Genomic DNA, 25,781 nt, shown 5'->3' with positions numbered 1-25,781 from the left:
CACTAAACTTGTCATGCTATAGATCGCTCCTCTCCAGGTCCCCGTGAGCCCCCCCCCCATCCACCCCCCCTGTGCTGCCAGCTGACAGGAGGAGCAGGAGGAAGAAAATAAAAGCAGGGGAAAAAAAACAAGGCTTCTGGGAAAACAAACAGTGGTCCTGCTTCACGACTCTCTTCTCTTAACCCTTCACTGACTCAAGCACATGGACAATATCTGATTTTTCTAAAGATGGGTCGTGGTCACAGACTATGTTCTTCAGATGTCAAAACTTCCCAAAGGATTAATAAAAAGTCAACTTTTGTTTTTTTTAATACCATTTTCTTTTTTATTGCAAATACATATACAAAAGATTCTTTCAAGACAGTACAAATACATGGCGAGGATGCAGAAAAGAAGCGCATCAGCATCAGTTCTTTGATATTGAGAGGGAAGAAAACATGAAATGGAGCCAGAAAGAAGGATGCGGTTCCCTCCAGTGAGCCTGACGGAAGCAGGAGCTCCTGATAACCGAGATAGCGCCTTCCAGTTCTGTCAGCCACAATTAAAAGTCAAACTCAAAAGAGCCTCACAAATAATGAATCTGTAAGCGGTTCAGTACGTGGGCTCCGTCGGAAAAAGCCAAATACACAGTTAAAATAGACATTTAGATAAGATAAATAAACAAACTTACCAAATAAAAAAAAAAAAGACGATTACAGCGTGTACCATTCTGTCTAAGTACCTCCCGGTTGAAAGTCTAAACTTAAAAAGGGAAATATATGGCAAATACATCACAGAGGGCATTAGAATAGTATGTAAAATAATTACTTTCAAATAAAATTAAAGCTAATAAATAAATAAAGTTTTAAAACTGGGTTTGGAACTAGTTTTCAGGGGAGGGAGGACACTGTGGAGAGTGTGTTGGACACTGATGGGACGCTGCACCCAGAGAGGTCAAAGGTGACTTCCTGTAGCTGTCGAACGCACGTTGTGGAACGGTAAGTGTAATCTCAGCTGTGGCCATCGCACACGCGCACACACAAACACACGCGCACACACACACAGAAAATGTAAAATCCAAGGCACGGTGGTGGTGGGGGGGGGGGGTCGTTCCCCCTCATGGAGACGACATAGCACTGTGAATCCCAGTCTGTCTCTCTCTCTGCATTGTCCAATAGCTTTTCAAAGGATTGTGACACATACTGTAACTCATGGGGGGGGGGGTATAAACATTAATAACACCATAAATATAAACCATGCTTTCTGAATGTCAAAGGCAAAAAACACAAACAACCAGACAACCCAGGGGTTGCAATAGAATGAGAGGATTGGTGCCAGTTAGTAAAAATATAAAGTTTTCGGTTTTCTACAGGTACAAATAATTATCCAAACCCTCCCCAAGCCCACGTTCCCATGGGTTCCAAAGAGCCAGCGTATGAAGGATGAAAAGAGTAAAAGAACACAAACAGTACCTACTGAAATATTGACAATCAATAAGTCCTCACAGAGGATTTTAAGTCTTTTCTTCTCTCTAAAAATATATATAGTTTCTATCATGATAGAATAACAAGGCACGATGTGAGCTGATCACAAGTCCGGCTCTCCTCTTCTTTCAATTCAAGTGTCTGACTCAGAGGAAGACTCTCCCTGGACTAAAGTGTTTTGAAGTGTGTCTGCATTCGTGTGTGTGTGTGTGTGTGTGTGTGCGTGTCTGTGTGTGTGCGTGCGTGCGTGTCTGTGTGTGTGCGTGCGCGTCCGTCTGCCAGGCAGCTCAGGGTCTGCTCAGCTGCGTGTAAACTGGAGCCTGCTCCCAGTGCTGCGTGCTGCTCTGGGGGATGGACGGCACCCCCGTGCTGTCAGCTATGGGCGTGTACATGGGCCTGTGGCCGGGGCTGCTCATGTAGCTGAAAGTCGGGTACAGCCCCGAGCCCTGGCCCGCCCCCGCGGGGCTGTAATAAGAGGCGGCGCCGCCGCCGCCCCCCTGGTGGTCAGCGTAGTCGTACTGCTGTGCCCTGGAGATGACTGGGTAGGAGGAGGGGGGGCTGTAGTGCTGCAGGTTGAAGGGGCTGTAGGGGACGTGCTGGGGGGAGCCCTGCTGCTCGCTGTAGTGACTTGGGCTCAGCTGCTCCGTCTTGATCTGGGTCCTCTGGACCGACTCGGAGCCGGCGCCGGCCCCCAGGGTGGTCAGAGTGTGCTGCTGCTGCTGCTGCCCCTGCTGGGTCGGGCTTTTCCCCATCCAAACGGCGGCGCCGCCCGCCGCCGGGCTCGCCGGGCCGCCGCTGCTGATGCTGTAGCTGCCCGTGTAGCTGAGCGGCGCGGCGGCGGCGCCGCCGGGGCCCCCCGGGTGCCCGTTGGGCGGGAGGTACTGGTCGAACTCGTTGACGTCGAAGCTCTCGATGTGGGAGATGACGTCGCTGCTGAGCTCGCCGATGTCCACGTCGCGGAAGTCGATGTTGAGCTGGCGCCCGGCGGGGGCGTCGGGCAGAGAGCGGAGCCCGGCCTCGCGCTTCAGGTCCATCTTGCCCGAGGCGGCATCCGTTTTGGGGGTGGTGGGGGGAGTCGGGGGTCCCTGGGAGCCTGAAGGAGCAGAATCCGTTAGATTCGTTTTCCATCTACTGTGTCAGATGAGTATCCAATGGAGAAGGAGACTCACCTGAGTGCTCGCCGGGGGAGTGCACCTCTCCCATGCTGGAGGCCGGGGAGTCCGCTTGTTGCAAGGCTTTGAAGATGGCGTTGGGGGAAATGTGCGTCTGCTCGCCGCCGTCGTCCGGCTCGCTCTGGCCGTTCTTCACCGACTTCCGCCGCCGGGGCTGGTATTTGTAGTCCGGGTGATCCTTCTTGTGCTGCACCCGCAGACGCTCGGCCTCCTCCACAAACGGCCGCTTCTCGCCCTCGTTGAGAAGCCTGTGCGTAAACGGCACAGTTGTATTCGATTAAAACACGCCTTTATTATTATTAAGACACTCATTCATTAACAAAAACGGACAACAGGCGTAAATGATTCAACTTTAGCTTTATGTTGTGAAAACAAAACAAATGAATAAAATAAATAATGAGGAACTTGGCACACAGTCGCGCGCAATGTTGGACAGAGGCTCGTTCTTACTCACCTCCAGAGTTTCCCCAGCGTTTTGCTCAGCTCCGCGTTGTGCAGGTGCGGGTACTGGTCCGCCAGCTTCCTGCGCGCGGCCTGAGCCCACACCATGAACGCGTTCATCGGCCTCTTGACGTGCGGCTTGTTCTTGGTAGATCCGTTCACGCGCACCGGCATGGGCACGAGGGTCCAGTCGTAACCCTTCAGCACCTGAGACACGGCCTCGCGGATGCACGCGGGGAATTTGTCGTCCTCGTCCTTCTTGAAGTCGCCCAGGCTCCCGTCCACCCTCAGCAGCCCGTTCTCCGACGGCCGCGTGTTCTCGGTGTCGGAGCCCGACCCGGACGGGCACGGGGAGCCCGCGGAGTCGTCGGACATGCTCGGGCTCGGGGCGTCAGAGAGACACTTGTCTTGTTCCTCCGTCATCTTCAGGTACGGGTCGAGGAGATTCATACGAAAAACGGGTGGGTGCCTCGCTGCGCGTAAAAACGGGGAGCCAATTCTGCGCGCTCACGAGACGGAAGTCCTTAAAGCGACGTTAACGTGCCAGGTTGGGTCTGAATGAGTGTTTGCTGAGAAAACGCACCAACTCCCGTTTTTTGTGTTTTTTCCCCGGTGCGCAAAGCCGATTTGGTGCCTTTGCGCTCGAGTCTGAGCGCGGGTTCCGCAAACGGGCGCGCACCTGATTGAGCAAAAACAAAGCCAGCCGGTCAAGAGTCTGCGTTCAACTCTGCAGAGTTGAAACGGTAAAGTGCTCCTTTCCAGTCTCCAAGTAGAATCCCCAGAACGCGCGAGTGCTTTGAACTGCTCGCGTTTCGCGTCCGGGCTTTATAACCGTGCCTACAGGAAAGCCCGAATGTGATTGGCTGACGGCGCGTGACGTCAGAAAAAAGGAATTCGATCCCACTTTTCCCCTCCTAGCCAACGCAAAAACTTTCTCTAACACACACACACGTAAGTAATAATGCATGAAGAAATACAAGTGTTTTTAACAAGAGAGAGAAAGAAATAATATAAAATTATAACATCCAAATCCAAGGACATCATTGAGAACATTTACCATCCTAAATACTTTATATTTTGCTTCTTACTGTAAATGTTTGGGGTATTTTTTCACACTGACTGCTTGCCTGCAGGTATAAATGGTATCAACAGGGGGAGACAGCAGTCTAAGAACCCAGAACTTAACCTCCCTCCCGTTGCTCAGAGCAGCAGGAGGGGGGGGCTTCAGGAGACCGCTGCGCCGTGCAACAGTTGCTGTCAGACATCAGCTTCTGATCGTCTTCCTCGCAACAGCAGCGCAGTAATCGGTTAAATAGAGGAATCTGTTCAATTTGCTGACTGCTCAACTTTAGCGCGGGCTTTTACCTTTTTATAGCAAATGTTCCTCATAAAATGTTCAATTTGAAACACAAGTGTAACACAAGAGTGTTACACTTGTGTTTCAAATTGTAAAGTCATTTTGGAATTATACAGCAATTTTAAAACACTTTCATATGTTTGCAATACTGGTATATTAATATTATTTTAAAAGAAGTAGTAGAAGTAACACATACAGTATGAGTTAGAACATGCTCTTTTTTTGTTGTATTGCTTTTTTAAATGAACCATGAGGCATAGATCTCTACAAAACTTTTGCATATTGCTGGAATAGTGGAGGTAAGTATGACATGTTCACCAGTGGCAGCCTCTCAGGTCCAGCAATGTCTTCTCTATTAGACTAAGCATACTCAGAAAAGTAAATGAAATTTTGTTTTCGTAAGACGTGCATGATGAATGATTCTCTATAGATAGAACATAATATAACAAATTTCAAGTGTTGTATATTATGGTAGAGCGTTTATCCAATGATATTTTACCCGACTTGTGTTAGTCAAGTTATATAACCGCTGCTTGAATCCTTCACGTGAACGGACACAGTCAGTTGCGATAGCCAATCAGATCGCGAGTCAGCTTGTTGATTCTAAATGCTCACTAACTACAATAATTGTTGCTTTGCTAGGCTATAGGGCGACGTACGTATTTGAAAATAATATTCATAAAATAAAGCAAAGCGGAAGCTGGGAAATTAAAAGCTTAAAGTAGAGCACCTCTGACTACATGAACCTTCCACCACTTATGAATGTACATTAGTTAATATTACAGTAGGTGTTCACCTGATCAGACATATGCTCTCTCTCTCTCTCTCTCTCTCTCTCTCTCTCTCTCTCTCTCTCTCTCTCTCTCGCTCTTTCTCTTTCTTGTGCAGCTCCCCAATCAGAGCAAGAGGAAGTGCTCTGCAGTGGTCACTGATGGTAAGCTGCCGTCACACGCCCCCTTTGATTATTTATTATGCCTTGTGAAAATGTGGAAATGTAAATCTCAGCTCAGGCTAATGTGGACAACATGTGCTACCTGAAGTCACTTTTAATAGCTCACAGATGCCAGATAGAGCTCATTTCACCGCTGCCTGCTCTGTAGCTGCACAGTCAGACACCCACAACCACAGATACAAATCTCCCCCTCCCCCAGTGTGTGTTTAAAGGAAGAGCACGTAAATGTAACATTGCTGCTCCAATTCGAAATCACTCAGTAATTCCTCTCCTGTCCTCTCCGACCAATTAGGCCTGTGGTTCCAACACACTGAAGTCTAACATCACCTCAGCGCCTCCCTCCTCGGCCAGTTTATTTACACAGGGCATGCTTATTTAAGATGCTCACTTTGAACACAAATAGTCGGGAGCAGCTTGGCTCCGTGTTATTAGCTAACGGGACGGCGGCGGCGGCCGCGCACACGCTGCATGCCGTCGCACAAGTCCACCGAATGCAACTGTGTTTGCTTGTGAAGCCGCGCAGGCACGAACGCAGTGGCCCGAAGGGGTGAGGCGGGAGGTGGAAAACACGCTGTCGCTGTTGACGGAGCAAATACGGCTAATGGAGGCGTGCAAAGAAGAGAGGATGGCGAGGTAGAAGCAGCGAGTGAGGAATGGGGCAGATGAGTGATGATGGAGGGGTGGAATCAGAGAACGGGCGATAATATTAACAACACAATTAGTAAGAATGAGTGTAAAACCAACATCTTTGCTTGTCGTCGGGAAAGAGCAGCTGTTCAGGTGGCACAGAGCACGTCTGACTGCTCTAAACCCACACGCAGACGCTCAGCGACAGACTGCGTCACCTCTACGCCCACAGGACATATTTTCAAAAATTGAAAAATTTGCAAAAAGACCAACATAACACTGACATATGGTTAAACACAAATACCCTCCTCCTCCTCATGTCACATAGTCAGAGTTAAACCCCCAATACATTATTCATGTGACAACTGTAAACTCGCTTCTGAATATTTGATTCCAAATCTGAAACTTTCCCAAACGATCTCGATCTAAACGCTTGCCAGTTTTAATCAAAGGAGGTTTATGTTTGGGAACGACGTGGACTCGGACTGTGTTGTCCATTCTGTGGGCTCATTGGTGGCCAAACCTGATGAGTGCGGCCGGCAGCCAGGCGGGGATGCTGGCACTCATCTTGACTTGAAGCTAAAGCGTAAAAAAAAAAAAAAAAAAAAAAAATCTGAGCAAAACTCTCATCCTCGTCCCATTAAGTTCACATTGCATATTTTACCTTTGACCACCAAATGTAAGGTCATCAGGAACCTGTGGCCCAAAGGTGGCTTCAGTTCACAGTGGATCCGAGGCGACTCGTGGTGACATCTCAGCAGGGACACCAGCACCATGCACCGCGCGGGCCGCCGCGTGTTTGGACACCTGTTGATTATTACCAACTTTAAAGCAGCCTTCGGTCCTCACATGAGTGCGATGTGCCGCTCTGCAGAACATTTAGAGTGATTAATAGTCGCCTCGAGCCCGACTGCGTCTTTCCCCCTCTGATCTGAGAGTCTGGGCAACGGGCGCCTATTGACCGAACGTCATTCTTCCCCTCGTGCTGTTTAAACAACACTTAGCGGAGAAGGGAGGATCACTGTATCCACCATCCATCACCGAGCCAATCACTGCCGTCTGTCTCCCGACGTTGATGCCTCAGTTGCTTTTTATTTCGAGCCTTGTTTTCACTCCTGTGTTTCACATCCCCCTGGATTTTTCGCTTGCGGAAGCAGAAAACCGCCTCAGACGGTCCCGTCCAAAAGCCAGCGAGTCAACAGTCTCCGCTAGACTAAACCCCGGAGAAAGCACATTGGAGCGCTCCGTGCCGCTGGACAGATTTCCCAGCAATCTGGATTGTCGCTGATTAAAAGTATGTGCATTAGCAGATCATACCGCGCCGTGCAAGTGCTTGGAAAAGCGAGAGGAAACCCAATCCGCTCAGACTGAGGCGAAAAAGCCACACAGGAGTACCGTTTCCCTCCGAAGATAGGGCTTGTGCAAACAGCCCTCGCTTTAACAATAACAGTGGTCTCACCGAGCCAGGCCCGGCTAACTAATGACAGATCCACACCTTAATGCTCAGCAGTTGTTTGGGTTTAGGCAGGAGAGGACATGTGTGGGTGGGTGGGTTTGATGGGGGGGGGGTGGAAAGAATGGCAGTTGTCAGCGGGTGGCTCGTGCCACTGGAAAACTCCCCCCTTCCCTCCTTCCTTCCTCGGACGGGGGGACGGCACCCATGATCCGGGTGGAGGTTGAGGGAGAAAAGGTCTGACGCGGCAAAAGGACCATATACTGTAACACAGCAGTTTATTGGATTGTGCCGGAGGCAGGATGGAGCGCTGAGCACTGGGCAGTCTATTCTGTACAATAAGTCTTAACCAGCAGCACTCAGGTTCCTTATTTTTGTGGTCGTTGGTAATTGGTACCTTGCGGAGGGATCTTAGTTTAGACGTAAATGTGCCCAATTCTCATGTTCTCAAGTGGAGACATGGATTCTCAGGGTTTCTCATTCTCATCTCATTCTTGCAGCCATGGTCAAGCCCTTCTTTCAGCAGTCACTTTACTCTAAGCAGAGATCTACGGGACTTAATGAAAGAGTGAAGAGCCCCCCCCCCCCACCCCCCTCTTCCTCTCGCTTTAACCACAGACTGGATTAAAAGACCACTTTTAACACTAAGGAAGGAAGAAAGACATAGAAATGTAATGACACACAGTTAAAAAGCTAAGTCGCTCGACAAAAAGCCAATGGTAAAAATGTTATTGTACCGTCTCCATTGAAACCCTGACCTATCAAATGATTCACAACAGTACTGCAAATAGGAACTGGTGGATATAATTGCAAATGCGTGTAACTATTATTGGTGCAATAATAAAATGCCCTTTTAAACTCACATAAATAATTGACTTATTAATAGTGCGTTGGCACCAATGCCACTGGCACATGAATCCTAAAAGAACAACAGCAGATACAGTAGTAGGAGAAACCATCTGTATGTCACTGCAGTAGCCGAAAGTGGATCTTAATGTGCAACTCAGTGGATTCTCCTAATATCACACATCTTTTTCAAAGCTGTTTTTCCGTCATTCCTCGTAGGTTGGCATGTTATTTGATATTCACTTAAATAAATATCCTCTCCCGAGCGTGGGTCAACACACAATATTTCTTCAGCACCGAGCAAGGGACATAATGGGAGGAGAGCCAGGAACAGTGACTACAGGATACAGTGCGCTACTGTTGAGTGGAAAGATGTTGTGTTGTGTTGTGTTGTGATGTGATGTGATGTGATGTGATGTGATGTGATGTGATGTGATGTGATGTGATGTGATGTGATGTGATGTGATGTGATGTGATGTGATGTGATGTGATGTGATGTGATGTGATGGGATGGGATGTGATGGGATGGGATGTGAGAGAAAGCACCAGCGTCTGTCTGGAACTCCATCCTGCTTACTTACAGTATAGGACAGATTTTGTACCAAAAAGGGGCAGATGGTTGTAATGTACAATGTAATGTCTGACCTGTGTACAGTAGGTTCCTAGCACAAGGAATGGGACGTGGTTCTGCAAACCAAAGCAGAACATTTCAACTTTTAACCTTGACACTCGAAGCAGCAGGTGCACGTGAGTCTTTGAGTTGTCTTCGACTCTAAAGTTTGGAACAGTGAGTTGAGCTCTCTGGCTTCTTGAACACATTTTCTATATCTAAGACAATAAACATGTGGTGTGATGCTGATGCCATGCAGTATTACGTCAAGGTGTGAGTGGGGCTTGAATAGGCACACGGCAAACCTGCTTTTGTCTGTTTGTGTGTATGTGTGTGCGCTTGCAGGTGTTAGTGTGGTACCAAATCAGTCTCAGTGAGTGTGTGCAGCTTTGGTACCATGTCCAGGCCTGATTTCCTCGCCTGGACTCATCACCTGATGGGCTTTCCCCATGTCAGAGTCATCCTTTAGCACACTGATCATCTGATTCCAAACTAAGCTTCTCTGAGCTTTGAGTTTATGTGAGTTTATCTCACATAATCACATTTGTGTGATTGTCTCCATGAGGCAGAGCTCCGGTCTAAATAAGACTCAGATGGCCGAGAGCAGGAATGCCTCCTTACCTCTTCTTTACCTTTGAAACTAAACATCGGCTCGCCGGGTTGGATTTAAATTGCTCAGATCGTCTGTGAAACGATGGCTGTTGAGGCTTTATGTGGTGGACGACATGACCATCGCTGAGCATCTGTCTTCTGTCTTCAAGGCAAGCAATGAACCTGAATCGTTTCCGTTTAAATATCGCATTCACAAGGTTTCTGCAATTTAAATGTTGTCAGGTTAATGACAGCTGTCCTGTTTGTTTTATAGGGCAGTTGTAGCATTTTACTACATTGAGGCTATGATACACGTCATTCTCTCAATTTTTTACCTCCTCAGGACCTCGTGTAGTTATACTGTATACGAGGTGGTTAATTTATACAATGGTTAATTTGATAGTGAGTGATAAATGAACTGTAGATAACGGTTTAAAATTGTTATGCATATTAGGATATAAATACATTCATATTAGTTATGATCCTATAGATGTCTAGATTTACTTTCCTTTGTTCAGTTTTGATTTAACATTTGTCATGTTCTGATCATGTGCTGATGATCAAAACGGTCTTATTTGGGACAGGCTTTTACTGCCTCGCTTTGTGATTTGGACAGAGAAGATGGATGTATTTTTCGCATCAGACCTTTTCCAAGTCCTGCTTTAAAGCCGACTCTGTCAAACTCAGGAACCGCACTAAGCCCTGGTTTGTTCGGTTGCTGAGCTGCTCATCGCACCACTGAGGCTCGTAATTAAAAATCTCCAGTTACTTCCTCCTTACCTCTGCTGACCTTGGCCTCGCGTCTCAGCCGTACCCGGGGCCAGTGAGCCGTCTGTGCGGAGCCACGGGAGGAACTTGGCCCGGACGCTGGGTGGAGATGGAAAGAGAGAGACAAGAGTGGGCAGACGTGACCAACGAAGAAGAGCTGCCAGGTGAGCGCTGTCACGCAATGCTTTGTTATACAGAAATCTGCCTATGGGTGAATACACAAAGAAGCTTCTCTGTCTGGGGCTGTATGTGCAACGCTCATGACCTCTGAGACCTTAATGTTAAAGGAATGAGGCCGAATGGAGAAGGTGTTTCAGGAAGGAAGTGATGCTGCAGGATTCAAAGGGAACCAAACAACAGTCGGAAAGCGACAAAGGAAGGAATTCCATTCTGCCTCCGTGATTGAATAACACTTAAATCCTTTCAAGGCTGAAAGGAACACTGGTGGCCCTGTCGCTGGGAGCCCCTCACGCGTAGCAGCCCACCGCGGCGAGTGAGCAGTGGGCCATATGTACAGTGGGCACTCTGTTTATCTCATAGGCTCATTCAGGCGTGCGGTTTGGCAGGTTGAGCAGCGATGTAGGTGGCTCTGAGTGAAGACACCAAGGCGCGTGCATGCCCAGCTTAAGTATTCAATTTACATCCTCCATTAGAACACATTACACAGTGAGTCTGTGCGTGTGGAGAGGGTGAAAATGTCGGATTATTGTAGCTAATCCCTGATATTTAGCCTGCGCTTGGCACAGATTTGCGTTTGCTTAAGAGTCTAATGAGAGACTTTCAAAATAAGGTTATTCTCATAACTCTGAATAATGCCCATTATCAGATGACTGACAAAGGAGGAGCATTACTAACTACTCATACTGTACAGTACATGCAGAGTTAGCAAAACATATATCAGCACTGTTTTCTATCAAAGACCTTTATTTTGGCAGTCGCTGGTCTTTGCTTGGAATTAGTGCTTTTTAATAAACCGATTTGATTCGGCACAAGCTAAAACCTTTTGACGTCTGTCTGGGTATTATGGGTTTGCAGGATGCTTAGACAACTTCCCATAAGACAACGCGGCGCCAAGCAGGGCTTTGTAGCACAAATGCCCTTTATGGGGCACATAGAGCAGGTACTCTTGAAGCCTCCAAGAGACTCAGAACCAGGGAAGTTGTAGCTATTGTGCACCTTCCAGTTCTCTGCTTTATGCTCAACACAGCTGGAATGAGCTAAACGATATATCATGTTAAAATACAGTACAAGTCTGTACCTTACGTCCTACATGTAGTTTACTTAAAATGTCAATGACCTGTACCGTAGATAAATTTAGTTCTAATTAGTTATTAGGGATTATTACTAGTGTATTGATCAGTATTGCTCATTCGTTGTAGTCTGGCTAAACTTCTGCTTTTTTATCATGTTTTGACAACATGCAGAATATATGTTCCAGTAAAATCTAGAGAAAGTATCATACAACACTGTAGCAGCATGAATTACAATCACATTATTATGTAGTGCAAGTATAATTTTTATTAACAATAATCCAGTATTTTTTAAAATTATATCATATATTCAGTGTTTATAGTAATATATTAATATGTAAAGTGAATCTGCTGTGTAAAAAAAGGAGTTCTATGTAGTGGCTGTGTAGCAAAAATGCAGGGTGGAATAAGTGGTGCTGTCGATCCCAGTTTGCGATGGTCAAGGTTTTTTCTTTTTTCACATAAAGATATTTTTGTATTTATTTCCAGTGTTTACCCTTTTTCCCTCTGAAAATAAAGCATGAAACCTATTAACCCGGCGGTTAAGTAGCAGGGCCTTGATATTGGTTCAGACCCGTGCGGCTCGTCTTCCTCTCCTGCTTGTGTACACTCAGGTGGAGCCAGAGCCACGCTGGGCCGCGCTGCCACGGGCCGCTCCGTTCCGGGCCGCGCTGCGACGCCGGCTCCTCGCCGGGCGCCAACTGATTTTTATCGCTGGAAAAACACACTCCTTCCAACGGTGTCCCTCTCGGGAGCCCGTGAATACACTCGCGCGGAGGGAAGCGGGTAACACGAGAGCGGCATCGGGGATGAGGGCTGCGCTCGCGGGTAAAAAGGGCTGCAGTGTGTAGTGTGCGTTGGACTTGTTCGCGCTCGTGGACGTCGTTGCGTGAACAGGGGCGCTGCTGCACGTTTTCCTACTGTTTTCACACGAGCCTAGACGACCAAGCTGTAGTTTGACGTTCAGCTCTGTGATTGTCTCTGCATTAAGACGTTTACGGGCCAATGTAATCGTTGTAGGGGTGATTTCCATGTTTGTTTAAATAACCTATGTGGAAATGGAGAGCCTTTGGACGCTAGCCACCCCGCTAACATGGAAACATTGATCTGGAGTCATAACCAGCATATTTTCTGAGGCAAAGCGTGTCAAAGGCCCACTCCTCATCAAGCGCTGTTTATTTAATTTCAGATTTACCTCTTTACACATATGTACTCAGCTCCCCAGTCATGCGTCTCCATCTCCCTCTCTCTCCGTCCTTTCGCTCTTTCTCTCAACGAGGCTGTTTATTTTATTTTTTTTCTGTTTAAACAAAAACCTGCAGTGAAATGAAAACAAAGGTAGCGTCACACTCATAATATTTGGAGTGGAGAGCAATTTATTTTTCTTTTATTAAATGCTGATTAATATGCAGTGTTAGGGAGACTAATACTGCGGGTTTCATTTCCCCGGCATCCTGTGTGGAGCTGCCTCTGCCTCAGAGGTGGAACCGGTTGCAAACGGCTGCAGATATAAAAATCTGGTTTGGATTAAAAAAAGAAACTTGGTTTTACTGTTGGTTTTTTCTCCCTGTTCTCTTCTCTGGAGGTTTTTTTTTTTCTTGAGCTTATAATTGTCAAGATGAGGTGCGTTTTGGGGTCAATGTTAACGTGGATGCCGGGAATGTCCAGGCCCTAATTGCTCTGGTTACATTTTGTCGTGTGTGTGTGTGTGTGTGTGTGTGTGTGTGTGTGTGTGTGTGTGTGTGTGTGTGTGTGTGTGTGTGTGTGTGTGTGTGTGTGTGTGTGTGTGTGTGTGTTCGGTTTACATTAACAGTGAGCATGTATCACCGTGGCAGGTGAGGAAGTTGAGCCAGACGGCAACAATGCTGCCTCAGCAGCTGTTGCAGGATCCTTAACCACATTGTTAAGTTATGCAGCAGCACCAACCTATTTTTTGCTTCGCACATCAAGATCTGCAAGGGAGAAAACTGCGTTCGCTGTGAATTAGCTCGCTTGAAAAATTTCAGCTCTCTACTCCCCGTTGTATGAATGAATCTTCAGAAAAGTAAACTTGGACATTATTTGTAATTTTTCTTTCCAGTGGACGTCACTTGATTAATCATTGAAAGAAACCATCTGGCATCAAGCTTTGGTGGAAAACACAACCATGCCCTCAGTTTAAACTGCATATAACTTGGCAGATACACTGATTCATAATGACTATTTAAGAAAAATCTAATATCATGAAGGGCATAATCTCATTACACCATCTGAAGCATAATGAGATCTGAAAAAAACGCTTCAAAAGCAACATACCTGTATTTTTAACCTAAAATAGACACGCTGCTTTGATCACCCTTTAATTTACTAAAGGTTACTAAATATTTTAGAGTTTTTAATCCTTTGATGGGCAGCTTTAAACTTAAGGAAGAAAACTGAGGTAATTAAATCAAAAACAAATATTTTAAGAGCAATAGGAACATAGGCATCGGCTACTTTTTAAACTCAAGCAAAAAGAAATTAAATATTTGCTATGGATTCCACATACTTTATTAATTTATTGATGGACATGGTGACGCTACATCAATCGAAACCTGTGCTTGCAAAACGTCCACGTCACCGCATCACGCAACAACAAACGCACACATTGCACTGTTCCCGTGCACGTGCACGCTTGCATGTGAGGAGCGCCTCGCGGCCCGAGGAGGAACCCGGCAGGGAAGTGTGACTCACGGCGGCCGGGTTCTGTAAGCGACCCCAGCCGGGCCGTCGCGTGAAGCGCTGTCCTGGAACATCTCTGTAACCGTATGAGCCGCTGTTTAAACAGGCCTTCGGGAGATGCCCCCTCATTTCCTGCTGGAAAAGCTGATCAATCACACCTCTCATCGCCGCGGAAACGCACATGTGGTCGCTTGGATTCGGACAGAGAGCAAAATGAATGAAAGAAATGGTCTAAAGTCTGGTGTTGGTGTCAAGAACATCAAGGTCAATCTGAGGTATCACAATTAATGTATTAGTTCTATATTGCGACCTTTCTCTTTGATATTTACTAAACTTTACTCTCTCTACAGGGCAAATGTGTATTATAACAGAGATAAAGGCCAAGACAAGGAAAAGAGGAAGAAATGGGGGAGAAGGCAGGATTGGACCGGATTAAATGCTGGCTCTGAAACAGTGTTCACTGCCTCGTTAATTTGTCTCTGTGAGTGTTTAACAAGAGCTAGATGAATTGGAAGAGCTCGCATCCATCTATCAAAGCACTTAGAGGCCCTCCCTTCACTCCCATCCTCCTGCCCAGCAGTTAGGAAAACACATTTCGCCTGCAGCTCTTGATTTCCACTGCTTCAACACCATGTCATTTCTCAAACGAGGTCCATCAGAACCGTTTAGGCCGAAAGCAGAGCAGATCCCGGTAGCCGGCTCGCCTCTGCCTTCTGTGACTCAGACCGAGGAGTTGAGTGTGTGTGTGTGTGTGTGTGTGTTATTGTGTAAGTAAAGAACTACAAAGGAATGTCACACCAGAAAAATTCACTCCATTATCATTTATCATTGTTACTCAGTGTCACTACAGACTGTTCAACTTGCTAATAAAGGCTGATTAAACGGAGCGGTGGCAGATGGGCCTCACTTTGGCTAATGGTAATTGATAAACTATTACAGATCATGTTAAACAGCCAGTAATCCGTCTGTATGTGCAAAAAGTTCATCTTATTAGTAGGTCCAATAAAGTACAGCAATGTGGGAATGGACTGTAGACATTTACTCACTTCTACCCGTTATAATAAAAAACAGTTTAAGCAGCAGGTAGAGAATTAGTTGCACCCTTTAGTTTCCATAACACACAGTAACAACACACCTCTGATGAATTATAATGTTCCACTGTGACCTGGAACCTGGAAGTTCCCTTACAACCCAAATTAAAAAATTAAAACAGTATAATCAGACAGTAGCCAATCAGCTGCTTCAAGCTGAGCTACTCCCTACACTTCCTGTCGTGGCCTTTATGCGATTGTCTTGTTGCTCTCCGTCTTGAGCGGAGCGACTCTAATGAGTCTGAGATCAAGTGCATGAATTGAAATGGTGACTGGACGTACAGCTGGATTTATACATGTGCTTTCAGGACTCATGCACTCTAACACTTGAGACTGCCAATCCCTCGTTAACTTGCCACATCCTGTTGAAAAGAAAAGAAATGATGCCCTCCAAAAAGAAAAAAATGACTGAAATGGAGCCCCATTATAGCTCCATGTATCATACCAGACTTTTGTTTTATGAGCTTTTAACACGTTTCCCAGGGGTTGCAATAATTTCTGTGGTTTATTTTCGGAACATTAACTTTTTCTTTTCTTTAAATGATTGCTATGGGCTTTTAGCTCTCCAGTCTTCCTCTCCTTCATCTCAATCTTCACACTCCTTCTTCGGGCCACATCACGGCGCGTCGGCGGAGCCAACGTCAATCCTCCAATTTCCACACTCCCGATCGCAGCTCACCTCTTAAGGTCGTCGCCGCTTGATTGACGTCGGGGCTAATAATAAGCAGGCACGATGACGGGAGCTTGAAACGTGCAACATGGAAGCTGCGGAGCCGTCAGCATGTTTGTCAGTGAATACCTCGTCGGCCGCAACGTCTCGTAGCCGGAGTGTCGTGTTCTGGCAACGCAACGTCGTTCCTGAGGCAACTCCGTCTGGCTGTCATTTCACAAAGCCGGGAAGATTACTAAAAATCACATCCATATGTGGGAAAACAAACGAGAGAACGAGAGGATGGTGTAAAACATCACTTCTATCCTCAGCTGTGCCCACAAGAGTGTGTTTGCCTTTGACTCCGCACATGAATCACAACAGGACAGACCTCATTTTCCCACATCTTCACTCTTCTTTCCCCATTTCTATCTCCACTGTACCTGTCGGATATTCCCAGCTTTCAGCGCCCGCCCTCTCGTTTTCACCTCTCGCGCGTTTTTGCATTTTTTCAGCTGCCGTCCGACGTCCGTCCGTCCTTCCGTCCCGTCCGCTCACTGCGTCATGAGGAGTCCGTCTGACAGCCAAAGTGTAACGCCGCACCGCTGACCTGGAGGAGTCAGCAGTCTGTAGTTGTAGTTGGTGCTGAGTTGGTTAAAAAGCAGAGAGGATTCATGGTGCAGCTGCAAACCAAAAAAAAGGGACTTCATGTGAAATATAACGGGATTTGTTGATCTACTGCCTTAAAGGACCTTCAGGTAATGCTATCCCAGTCTTTGGCTGCAGTGTGTGTGTGTGTGTGTGTGTGTGTGTGTGTGTGTGTGTGTCTGCAGAGCCATCTTGCTGAGGCCTTTTGCCTCCCGGCCAATCAGATTTCTCTCATCCTGGGCCAGGGAAGGTGCACCAGAGTCCCAGTTTGTTTCCTTACTGGAAATGGTGGCGGTGATGGTGGAGCTGTAGGCATTGAGTCTAAAGTGTGGCCAGAGAGTATAATGCAATGATTCATTTTGAGTAACCGTGATTGCACAGTTACCAAAAACTAAATTGTGTAGCAGAAACAATTCCGGGCCTTACAACACATGCCTTTATCTTGATAATTACTCATCTGGGATGATTAAAAACAGTATAGTGAAAAATGTGTTTACAGAAAGTCACGACGTGCACTCACTACTATGATGCAGCCAACATTGTCCATGCGAGGAAGAATATCAGCTGAGCAGATCTTTTAGTTGTAATAAATGATCCTTTTTTCATTTATTTTATATCTGTATCAATATATCAATAAATATATATAATATATCAATAAACACACCTGGGTCTTGTGCAATTCTTTAGCTACAGTATCAAATATACAATTCACATTTAGAAGTATAATTCTGATTTTTTTGTTGTACACAAGAAAATAATTATGTTGGGATACCAGCAAACAAAACATATACATAATAGCATACGGATTCGGATTCAAGTACTGTTTTGGGCCATGAACGGACTGACACTTGCCTAATAGTCCAGCAGAGTGGTGTGAAATCTTTCTTGCCAAAATGTAAATTTTTCCACATTGTACTGTATAATAAATTACACCCTTATTCCTGTCACTCTGTCATTCTTTCACTGTCTGGCTTTGATTCTCTCATTTCCACTTTTTTCATCATCCCTTTTGTTCAGTACCGACTTAATGACTCATTAGTTTATGTGCACTAATATACAGTAGGTTGTGTGATATTTGCTATTTCTAATGAAGATAAGTTACAAGTAGGTTGTCCATTCATGCACACACATCAGCCAAGTCAGACGTTCAGCATATACTGATTTCATATTCAAAGTTCTCCTGCTTTAGGTTTAGGTTTGTAGGGTTTGGCATTGAGAGTTTTCCTCTCATGCGGTGAACAACATATGGTATGGAACAGCCCCCGTGGCCCGCTTGTGTAGTTTTCTTTCTGTCCCATAAATAAAAGGGGGGAACACAGACCAAAATGGCCTCTGGTCTTTTACCAAATGCCTGGATCTTCCAGTTCTTCATTTTTGCGGCTATAGGGAAATAAAATAGCAAAAATAACAGGTGATGGAACGAGTTCCAGTCATGAAACTGCTTGGACCCCTTTTTCTTTTAGGTTCTGGCTTTGAACTGTAAAAGTAAAGCTCTGGTTTGCGGGTCGTCATCTGGATTGTACCACAAAACCATATGGTAGAAGAGTGAAACCACTCCCACCAAACAGGTGCCTGCCCTCATCCTGGTTGTTCTGGATAGATTTTCAGCTCTGTCTGCTAGATAAAATTTGGGGACTTCTGGGGTTACAGTCGAGGGCTTAGCTGTGGGGGGGGGATGTTTTACTCTACCTTCAGTTCCACGTGCTGTACAGTAATAGGCAGGCAGAGCAAAAGCAGAAGAAAAAACAATGAAGGCATGTCAGCGGTTCTGCGGGAGGAACCTTGAGAGAGCCGCAGAGACGCAAATTATGTGGACTTGATTTGGCAAGAAAGCAGGAGCTGGGTGGGTGATACAGCAGGCTGGTAGTGTGAGTCAGCAGCTGGAAGGGGAAAGAAAGGGTCTAAGAAAATAAACAGAGTAGAACAGCGAAGACGGTTAGCAGCCTAGTACGTAGATTTTTATTCATGAGCAACATTAGGTTTGGTTCAGAAAACACAACAAAGGCCCTTCGACCCTGGCTCTGCAGGTCCCTTTAGATTTACTGCTTGGAACAGTCTGCTCTTTTAGCTAATTTGCTTAAAATCATTTACTGTAAAACCTCTGAGTGAAAGTGCAGCATGGTCTTTTGTGGTTGCTGATGTAGGGCATCATTTAGAGCTGATTGGATCATATATGTATGCAGCAGGTTACTGTCACGGGAGGCAAATCCATTACCAACACTCTGCCAGTCATCACCTGTCTTATCTTACCTCTCATACCTTCTATATTTTGAAATGTTATCTTTAGGCAGAGGTGTAAATCCTTCATTTGGCCTAGACTGTGGTTTTCCATCTCCTGAAAATCTTCAGGGGCTCCTACAGTTGTCTAAGTTTAGCTAATGTAACTTTCCTTTCACAACACACCATATGCATAACGTTCCACATGGCCTTTCATGCATATTTCATAAACCAGAACTCCCATTCCCCCATGTTGTAGGTCAGCAGCTGAGGTTATGCCTGATACATGCTAAGTTGCGTCTACAGTATGTTTAGCTGTTTGAGGCTCAAAGACTCTGAGAACAATCCGGACGAAAGAAAGCATATTGAGCCCCACTACAAAGACCCGACCTCTCTGATCATCTTACAGTATCGAAATCTCTACATGCAAATCTTATATATAGATTGGAAAGTGGCTGAATGCAAAAATGCTGCATGGTACAGTAATACGTTTCCAACTGCACAGTGCAAAACACTGGAGCATTTCTAGATGTGGTTATTTAATCATATTAGCTATAAAATGATGCAGTCATCTCCGTCCGTATTTAGCATCGATGTAATGGGAAAGGCAAAGCTAATGAATGCAGCACCAGACATGAAATAACACAGGACATTGGAAAAAACTATCTCTATTTAAATATTACGGTCAGTGGCTTATGAGACAATATGTCATTGGGAGCAGAATTAGGCACTAAAGAGCAGCGCTGTGTAAAGTCATTTTGAAGATAATCTTTATTAATATAGTAAATCAGCAAAAACATTAGTCTGACCTCATCCTTAGACCTAACGAGTCGCCATCCGTTTCCATGACAATCCAGCCAAATCTTTGCACAATCTGCACACCTTAGGAAAACATGAGCTACAAAAGCATCCCCACGAGGCCGGAACCCAGATATTCTGGGTTTATAGGTGTTATAGGTGTTGCTCATGCATGTTGACTGCTGCGTGGTGGGTTTATACTTAGTGTGTGACTGTGGCATTGTGGCCTGTGTTTTATCACCCTGGCTTCCGCGCTGGCCGTCCTCACTCCAGCGTCGCCCGCGAAGCACGCTGCCCGTGTTTATGCACGACTCCGCTGTGTGCTGAGCTTAAAAGAACGTCCAACTGGGTGAAACGGCAGCAAAGTTGGAATCGGCCCGACCCTCCGTCCGCAGGGTCGAAACCAAGAGCGCCCGGGGGCGGCTAAGTTTAGCCGCCTCAGCGTGCCTAAAAGCAAAATAACCTTGATGCCGTTTTTGGGTGCGTGTTTTTGTCTCTGACACTGCACATTCCAGGTGGATAACAGGTTTTAGCCAGTTGTTTTTGTGCAGTATTGTATTTCCTCGTGTTCAGGACCTGCTGCTTTCTCTGCAGAATGAAGGATTTATCTCTAAATCACTGCGTGGCCACTTTGGAAACAAAACCATTGGCCGCACGTAACTGAAACGATGGCTAGTCGGTGGGTTTATACAGTATATGCAACTGTCCTAATACTGTACATACATGTTGTTTACTGGTATCAGGCTACTGTCAGCGTTTCATCATATTTACCCTTCTCCTCGGAAATATTGTTCAAAAACAACAAGCGAGGCGTCGGCGTGCCAAAGCAGATGCATGAACACAATGTTCTCAGACGAACAGAGCACAAACAGCTCCGTCATCTTACCACATACCTCTGCCTGCGTCAGCGCTCACCGAGTGCTTTCACCAGTTGTTCGCCTAATGTAACCACTTTGTTCGTTTAACATATTACATTATTTCCCTGAAGATAAAAATGTCTCAAGGGAAAGGGGTTGTGTTCCAATGACATAACGGCCGAGGCGACTTCCCACAGCAGCTCCGCGTCACCTCATTGAGCGAATGTCAATCCTGCATGTGTTCTGCCATTCGCTAACACACACTCACTCGCTTCAGGTGGCAGTTGCAGTGGCTGCAGGCCGGAGGGGACCACACAGGGAGGAGGGCGATAGGGGGAAGACCAGGAGTGGGATGACTCTGTTCTTCCTGGCTGCTAAATGTGATGAGTCAGCGTGCGGTTCGGGCGAAATATAATGTGTGTGTGTGTGTGTGTGTGTGTGTGTGTGTGTGTGTGTGTGTGTGTGTGTGTGTGTGTGTGTGTGTGTGTGTGTGTGTGTGTGTGTGTGTGTGTGTGAGTGAGTTTAGCAGGTTTTAGGTGATGGTTTTGGGATCAGCGGGCAGTTCTCGGGACTTGTAATCCTTTAACAGCGTGCAGAACATAATGTAACACCACAGAGCGCGACCTGTTTGCAAACCCAGGAACAGAAGTGTTTTTCAGCACACCAGGAAGTCTTGCTCACTAAAATACTTCTGACCATCGGTGTCAGCGCCACATTCCACACAGTGGACACAGACAGAGCTCCTCTATGGGCAGAAATCATTAATCCATAGTGTCATGGGTCAGCACAAACATGGGATTACTCTTGCTCCGCTTGCAAACGGCATAATCTGACTCTCTGTGCGTGTGTGTGTGTGTGTGTGCGGGTCTGTGTTTACACAGTTGTAATTGGAGCGCAGGTAGGCGCGGAGCATGTCATTTCGTTCTAATCTCCTCCCGAGCAATTTGGCCCGAACCAGCGTCCCGCAGACCCTGCTTGACCCCCGCGCCTCGGCTGCAATTACGCAGCGGCGCGGCGCGCACACAACCCGGAGCTGTCTGCATTCGTCCCGCGCTCGACAGATACCAGGACCTCCGCGGGCGTGTGTTTCCAGAGGAGATGTGACCTTAATTGCTTAAGTCTTAAATTATCTTTAATTGTGCGTGCTGTGTTGCTTTATGGTAATGGTGGGGGGTGGGTGGGGGGGGGGCTGTCGTTAGCAGGAAACGGGGCAGTGAAAGGCCGTGCAGCCACCTCCAGCTAAGTCCACACACACCAACAACATGTGACTGAGTCATAAACATTAACTAAAAGTCTGAATTTAAAACTTGCATGACACATTTTAAGCAAACTTTTATGTTTTTGGCATTGATTATTGATTATTGGTTATGATATGGACAATTTGTTGTTGGCCAATCAGGATCTGTGGTGAGCTGCTGTAACAAGCCTATGTTTGAGGGTTATCAACGCGCTTGTAATGTTTATCCAAGCTGCTACTCAAACAGCTGTTGCCATTTTGTTGAGTGCAGTTGCCATGGTGACAGGCACTGTTCTCATCTATTACAAAACGTCTGCAGAGCTCTGTTTATTTGTTCACAGAGCAGCGAGTTATTCAACAGATGTATTCGGTCATGTTTTTTCTAAACGTCTTTCACTGACGGTTGGAGATGGATCAAACCCATATACAGTATTTGCGATGGGGGGGTCCCAGGTAACACTGGGCAAAAGGTGGGGGAGACCATGGGTAGATACATTAATAGACACATTCATTTTTTGTTCCTGCAACTCCTGACTCTTTCTCACAGATTATGGTCCTCCACAGTGTCTCTACATAAGGCAGACACATGTTAGCCCTCACATCCCTGATGTGTTTTCAATATCAGTGTCAAAGTAAACAATGATTTGAAGACATCGCCAAAGTAAACAATTTACTACATGATGTCTCAAAAACAGGAAGGCCAGGTCTGAGTTTGCCAGAACAGCGCTGGAACAACAGTACAAGCGAGGGAAAGATCTACCTGCAAGAAATAAAGGCCGCTGCGGGAACATTCTGGCAGAGAGAAATATATATGCTTTTAAACCTAATTTCAAATAAACGTCATTAACGTAACGACTCGTGCCAGTGAGTGAGAGATCCGTTCCACTGCAGACGCATCTGAACGGGCTGCATGGAGGAGAGAAAGGACCGGGCCGGATGCTCTGTTGACAGATAACGCTGAACAACGCGCGACCACATTTCCAGGTGGTTTCAACATGAATCTTGGGCTCATTGCAGGCGGCCCTCAGGCGTGTTAACAGTCTAACGTTATGCCTCATGTTCATGGACACGGTGGTATTGAAATCTAAACAAAAGTGCATATTGTGTGAATAAGGTGATTCAGCTGCCCATGTAAAAAAAGGCCTTAGTGAGTGGTGTTCAGTGCATGTTGGTTACTGTTGTTGCCAGGACAACAAGAAGGATGCTATGACCTAGGGTTTAAGCTATAGAAGGCCAAATGCAGTAGGTCATGACTCATGTATGTGTGTGTATGATTTGTTACTGACTTTAATGGCTCAAGTGATGGAATGATTGATATTATATAATATGGTTTTGACTAAACGACTGGTGTGTGTGTGTGTGTGTGAGACCAAAACCTTCACATCTCACACAGGCCAACATTGTGGGAAAGTCTGACCATGCAATCGTCCGGGTCTGTTTGTGATTCATCTCTCTGTTTTAAAATGGCCGCGTGTATGAACTTCGACCCAGTTTCAAGCAGCTGACCAGGTATGTGCAGAAGCAAATCAAGCAAACACACAGTAGAGAATTTTTTGAGGTTGTGCGTTTCATCTTATGGATGATTAGGAGCTGGAATTCAGACCTCTGCAGGCAGTGAGAGCTTCACGCTGGAGAGCAGCCAACTCAGTTCTTGTCCATTTATCATCTACTGTGCTCGTGTGCATGTGGTGGATTTCTATTCAGGGCCCAAAGCATGATTGATAAATGTCTGTGTTGAGGTTTCTGTGGTCAGTGTCCGACTTTTTAAACGAAGCACATTTTTCTGTTTTTAATGAATTTCCTCTCTCTGGCCCAGACAGCTGACTTCAGGTCAGCAGCATGCAGCACTGGCCCAATGCAAGCTGAGTATATGATCTAATATAGATCCTGGAAATGATCCTCAAGGAAAGTATACGTTATTAAATGTGCCACTCACAGATCAGCGAGAGTCAGGCGTTTGTTTGAGGCAGAAATAATATCATTGGTTGAATGAAACCTCAGTGGGAGGGGCCAATATGCCGTTCTGGCTCTTTATGTGGAGCTCAGTCGACAAGTTAAGAGTAAAAGAAAAACAAGCTCGTACAGGAAATAAAAAAACACGCACCTTTGGTATTTGACTGGGTCATCAGTGCCAACATAAAAAAAGTCATTAAGAATTAGTAATTGTGAATCATAAAAAGTCATATAAAGTGACTCATCAAAGGCAAAGCATCTACGTCAAATGGAACATTGCTCCATATGTCTGGTGGGTGTAGTAGATCCTGACAATTCCTCGGTGTCAACACATCAGCATAAGAGCGACGCAGCTCCTCCCGCCTCCCTCCATCTTTCATCGTGCCTTTTTCTCGTGGAGCTCAGGGCAGCGCTGGGCGACGACAGCCACAGGTCAGGGCTCGACCGCCGTTATGCTCCGAGGTCACAATGTAGGGAGTGATGTGCGATGTGAAGTGTGATGAAGAGGAATATGACCAGATCAAAATCAGGAACGAGCAGGAGTTTGTTGATTGTTATTATTATTTAGGCTTTTATGAAGAGCTTTCAGTTTCAGTCGAGCACATACAACAGGGGTATCATTAAAAGTGAGATCCTCCTCAAATGATATCTACAGTAACAGCGTTTTCAGTTGCAGCTTGTTCATGCTTTAATACTATGCAATAACATATTGTTGCAATAATGCGTGTAAAATTACAAACTGAAAGCCTTTTCTGACTAGTTTATGCAGGAATAGTATTTAATCAGTGATGCTAATATAACCCAGACATTTTTTCTCAATGTAGGTTGCAGATTTTTGTTAATTAAAGATGGCTGACGCTTTTCAGCAGCACAGGATATTGTGAAACACCTATATTGACACACATAAAGTATATGGAAGGGGGAGGCACTTAATGCAAACTATAGCATGTTGCCAGGGACATTTCTGTGGCTTCCCAAGGTGTGTGCGTGTGCGTATGTTGACACACTTGAAGATGGATATTTCACAGGGTTGGCGCAGGTAGTTGACTGCTGTTTACAGAAGGACCACACGTGTGTGTTGGGTACAACATGCGCCAGCGGTAAACACCATCAGTGCATCTGTGGTTACACTAGGAACATACTCATAGATGTGACACAAATGTAGAAGCCTGGTGTGTACAAAAATGTGTAAAACAAGTCCTTTTACATTAATGATGTATTTCAGCGCCATTTTAGATGTTGGAGTTGGACTCCTGGTTTAATCATCACAGGATATGATATGAACCCAAACTGGGTTAGTGAGAGTTTAGCTTAGTTGGGAAGAACTAGTCAAGCCTAGTGCAGGCGTTATAAACAGTGGTGGGTTTATCTTAATTGAGCATCGTGTGTTATTGGTACACGATGGGACACGGGTTCTGTCAGTTGTCAGAGTATGAGCAAAGCAGGAGTCTAGACAGCACGTCATAAGTGCCACAAACAGTAGCTGCTGTCCCAAAGTGCTGTAATGGGGACTGGTTCCTCCTCAATATGTCCATGGGTCAAATTCCTCTTCGGTGGATGAAGAAAGGCAAAGATATACAACAAACATACAGTATTTAGCTGTTGTCATTCATTGGGGCAGATGAAGTCATTCTTACAGCAACTGGAGAAGGTTTAGTGAGGCTCACTTACATCTGATCCCTGAACTTGAACCATTGAAATAAGTCCGATTTAAGCACAGCATGACGTAAACATATGCTTTCACGTCTCACATTATTCACTGGTATGACTGGTCAACAGCGTGAATGTCTTTCTTTCTGGTACTTGTTATGAGGTCAGGCTTCGTGCTACTGCAAACATTAAGCGTGACTCGCTGTCAATCTGACATCCATCGGCTCCTTGTGGGCGTGTTTTGTTTTTGTGGTCGCACACACACACACACACACACACACACACACACGCACGCACGCACACACACACACAGAGTTACAGGCTCTGCGTCATCATGCCATAAGTGCTTGATCCATTTCATCCTTTCAATGTATTATCAAATGCTTTTAACTATCAAATACAGTATTAATACTATGATGAAAATATGCTTTAACCCTGGCAGCAATAAATC

At 45.8% G+C, this 25,781-nt stretch overlaps 1 protein-coding gene across 1 annotated transcript; it reads right to left on the bottom strand.

Moving 5' to 3' along the window:
• Positions 1-369: 369 nt before the first annotated feature.
• Positions 370-3,886, bottom strand: LOC114845593 (transcription factor Sox-9-A-like). The gene is made up of 3 exons (XM_029133766.3): positions 3,090-3,886; positions 2,633-2,883; positions 370-2,556 (listed from the first exon to the last, which is right to left on the bottom strand). Exons 1-3 carry the CDS (start codon positions 3,524-3,526, stop codon positions 1,751-1,753), a joined length of 1,494 nt encoding a protein of 497 aa, XP_028989599.1. The 5' UTR covers positions 3,527-3,886; the 3' UTR covers positions 370-1,750.
• Between the last annotated feature and the right edge of the window lie 21,895 nt (positions 3,887-25,781).

This window comes from Betta splendens, chromosome 19, assembly GCF_900634795.4.
Source record: "Betta splendens chromosome 19, fBetSpl5.4, whole genome shotgun sequence".
Classification (NCBI taxonomy): Eukaryota; Metazoa; Chordata; class Actinopteri; order Anabantiformes; family Osphronemidae; genus Betta; species Betta splendens.
Note: the sequence above shows the minus strand (reverse complement) of the source record. Positions and strands in the feature narration are given on the sequence as shown.

Excerpts from the sequence above, each read along its gene's own strand:
- LOC114845593 (XM_029133766.3), bottom strand. The coding sequence starts at position 3,526 with ATGAATCTCCTCGACCCGTACCTGAAGATGACGGAGGAACAAGACAAG. Across the intron at positions 2,884-3,089 it reads ACGCTGGGGAAACTCTGGAG|GCTTCTCAACGAGGGCGAGA; the intron begins GTGAGTAAGAAC and ends GTTTACGCACAG. Across the intron at positions 2,557-2,632 it reads CTCCCCCGGCGAGCACTCAG|GCTCCCAGGGACCCCCGACT; the intron begins GTGAGTCTCCTT and ends CTGCTCCTTCAG.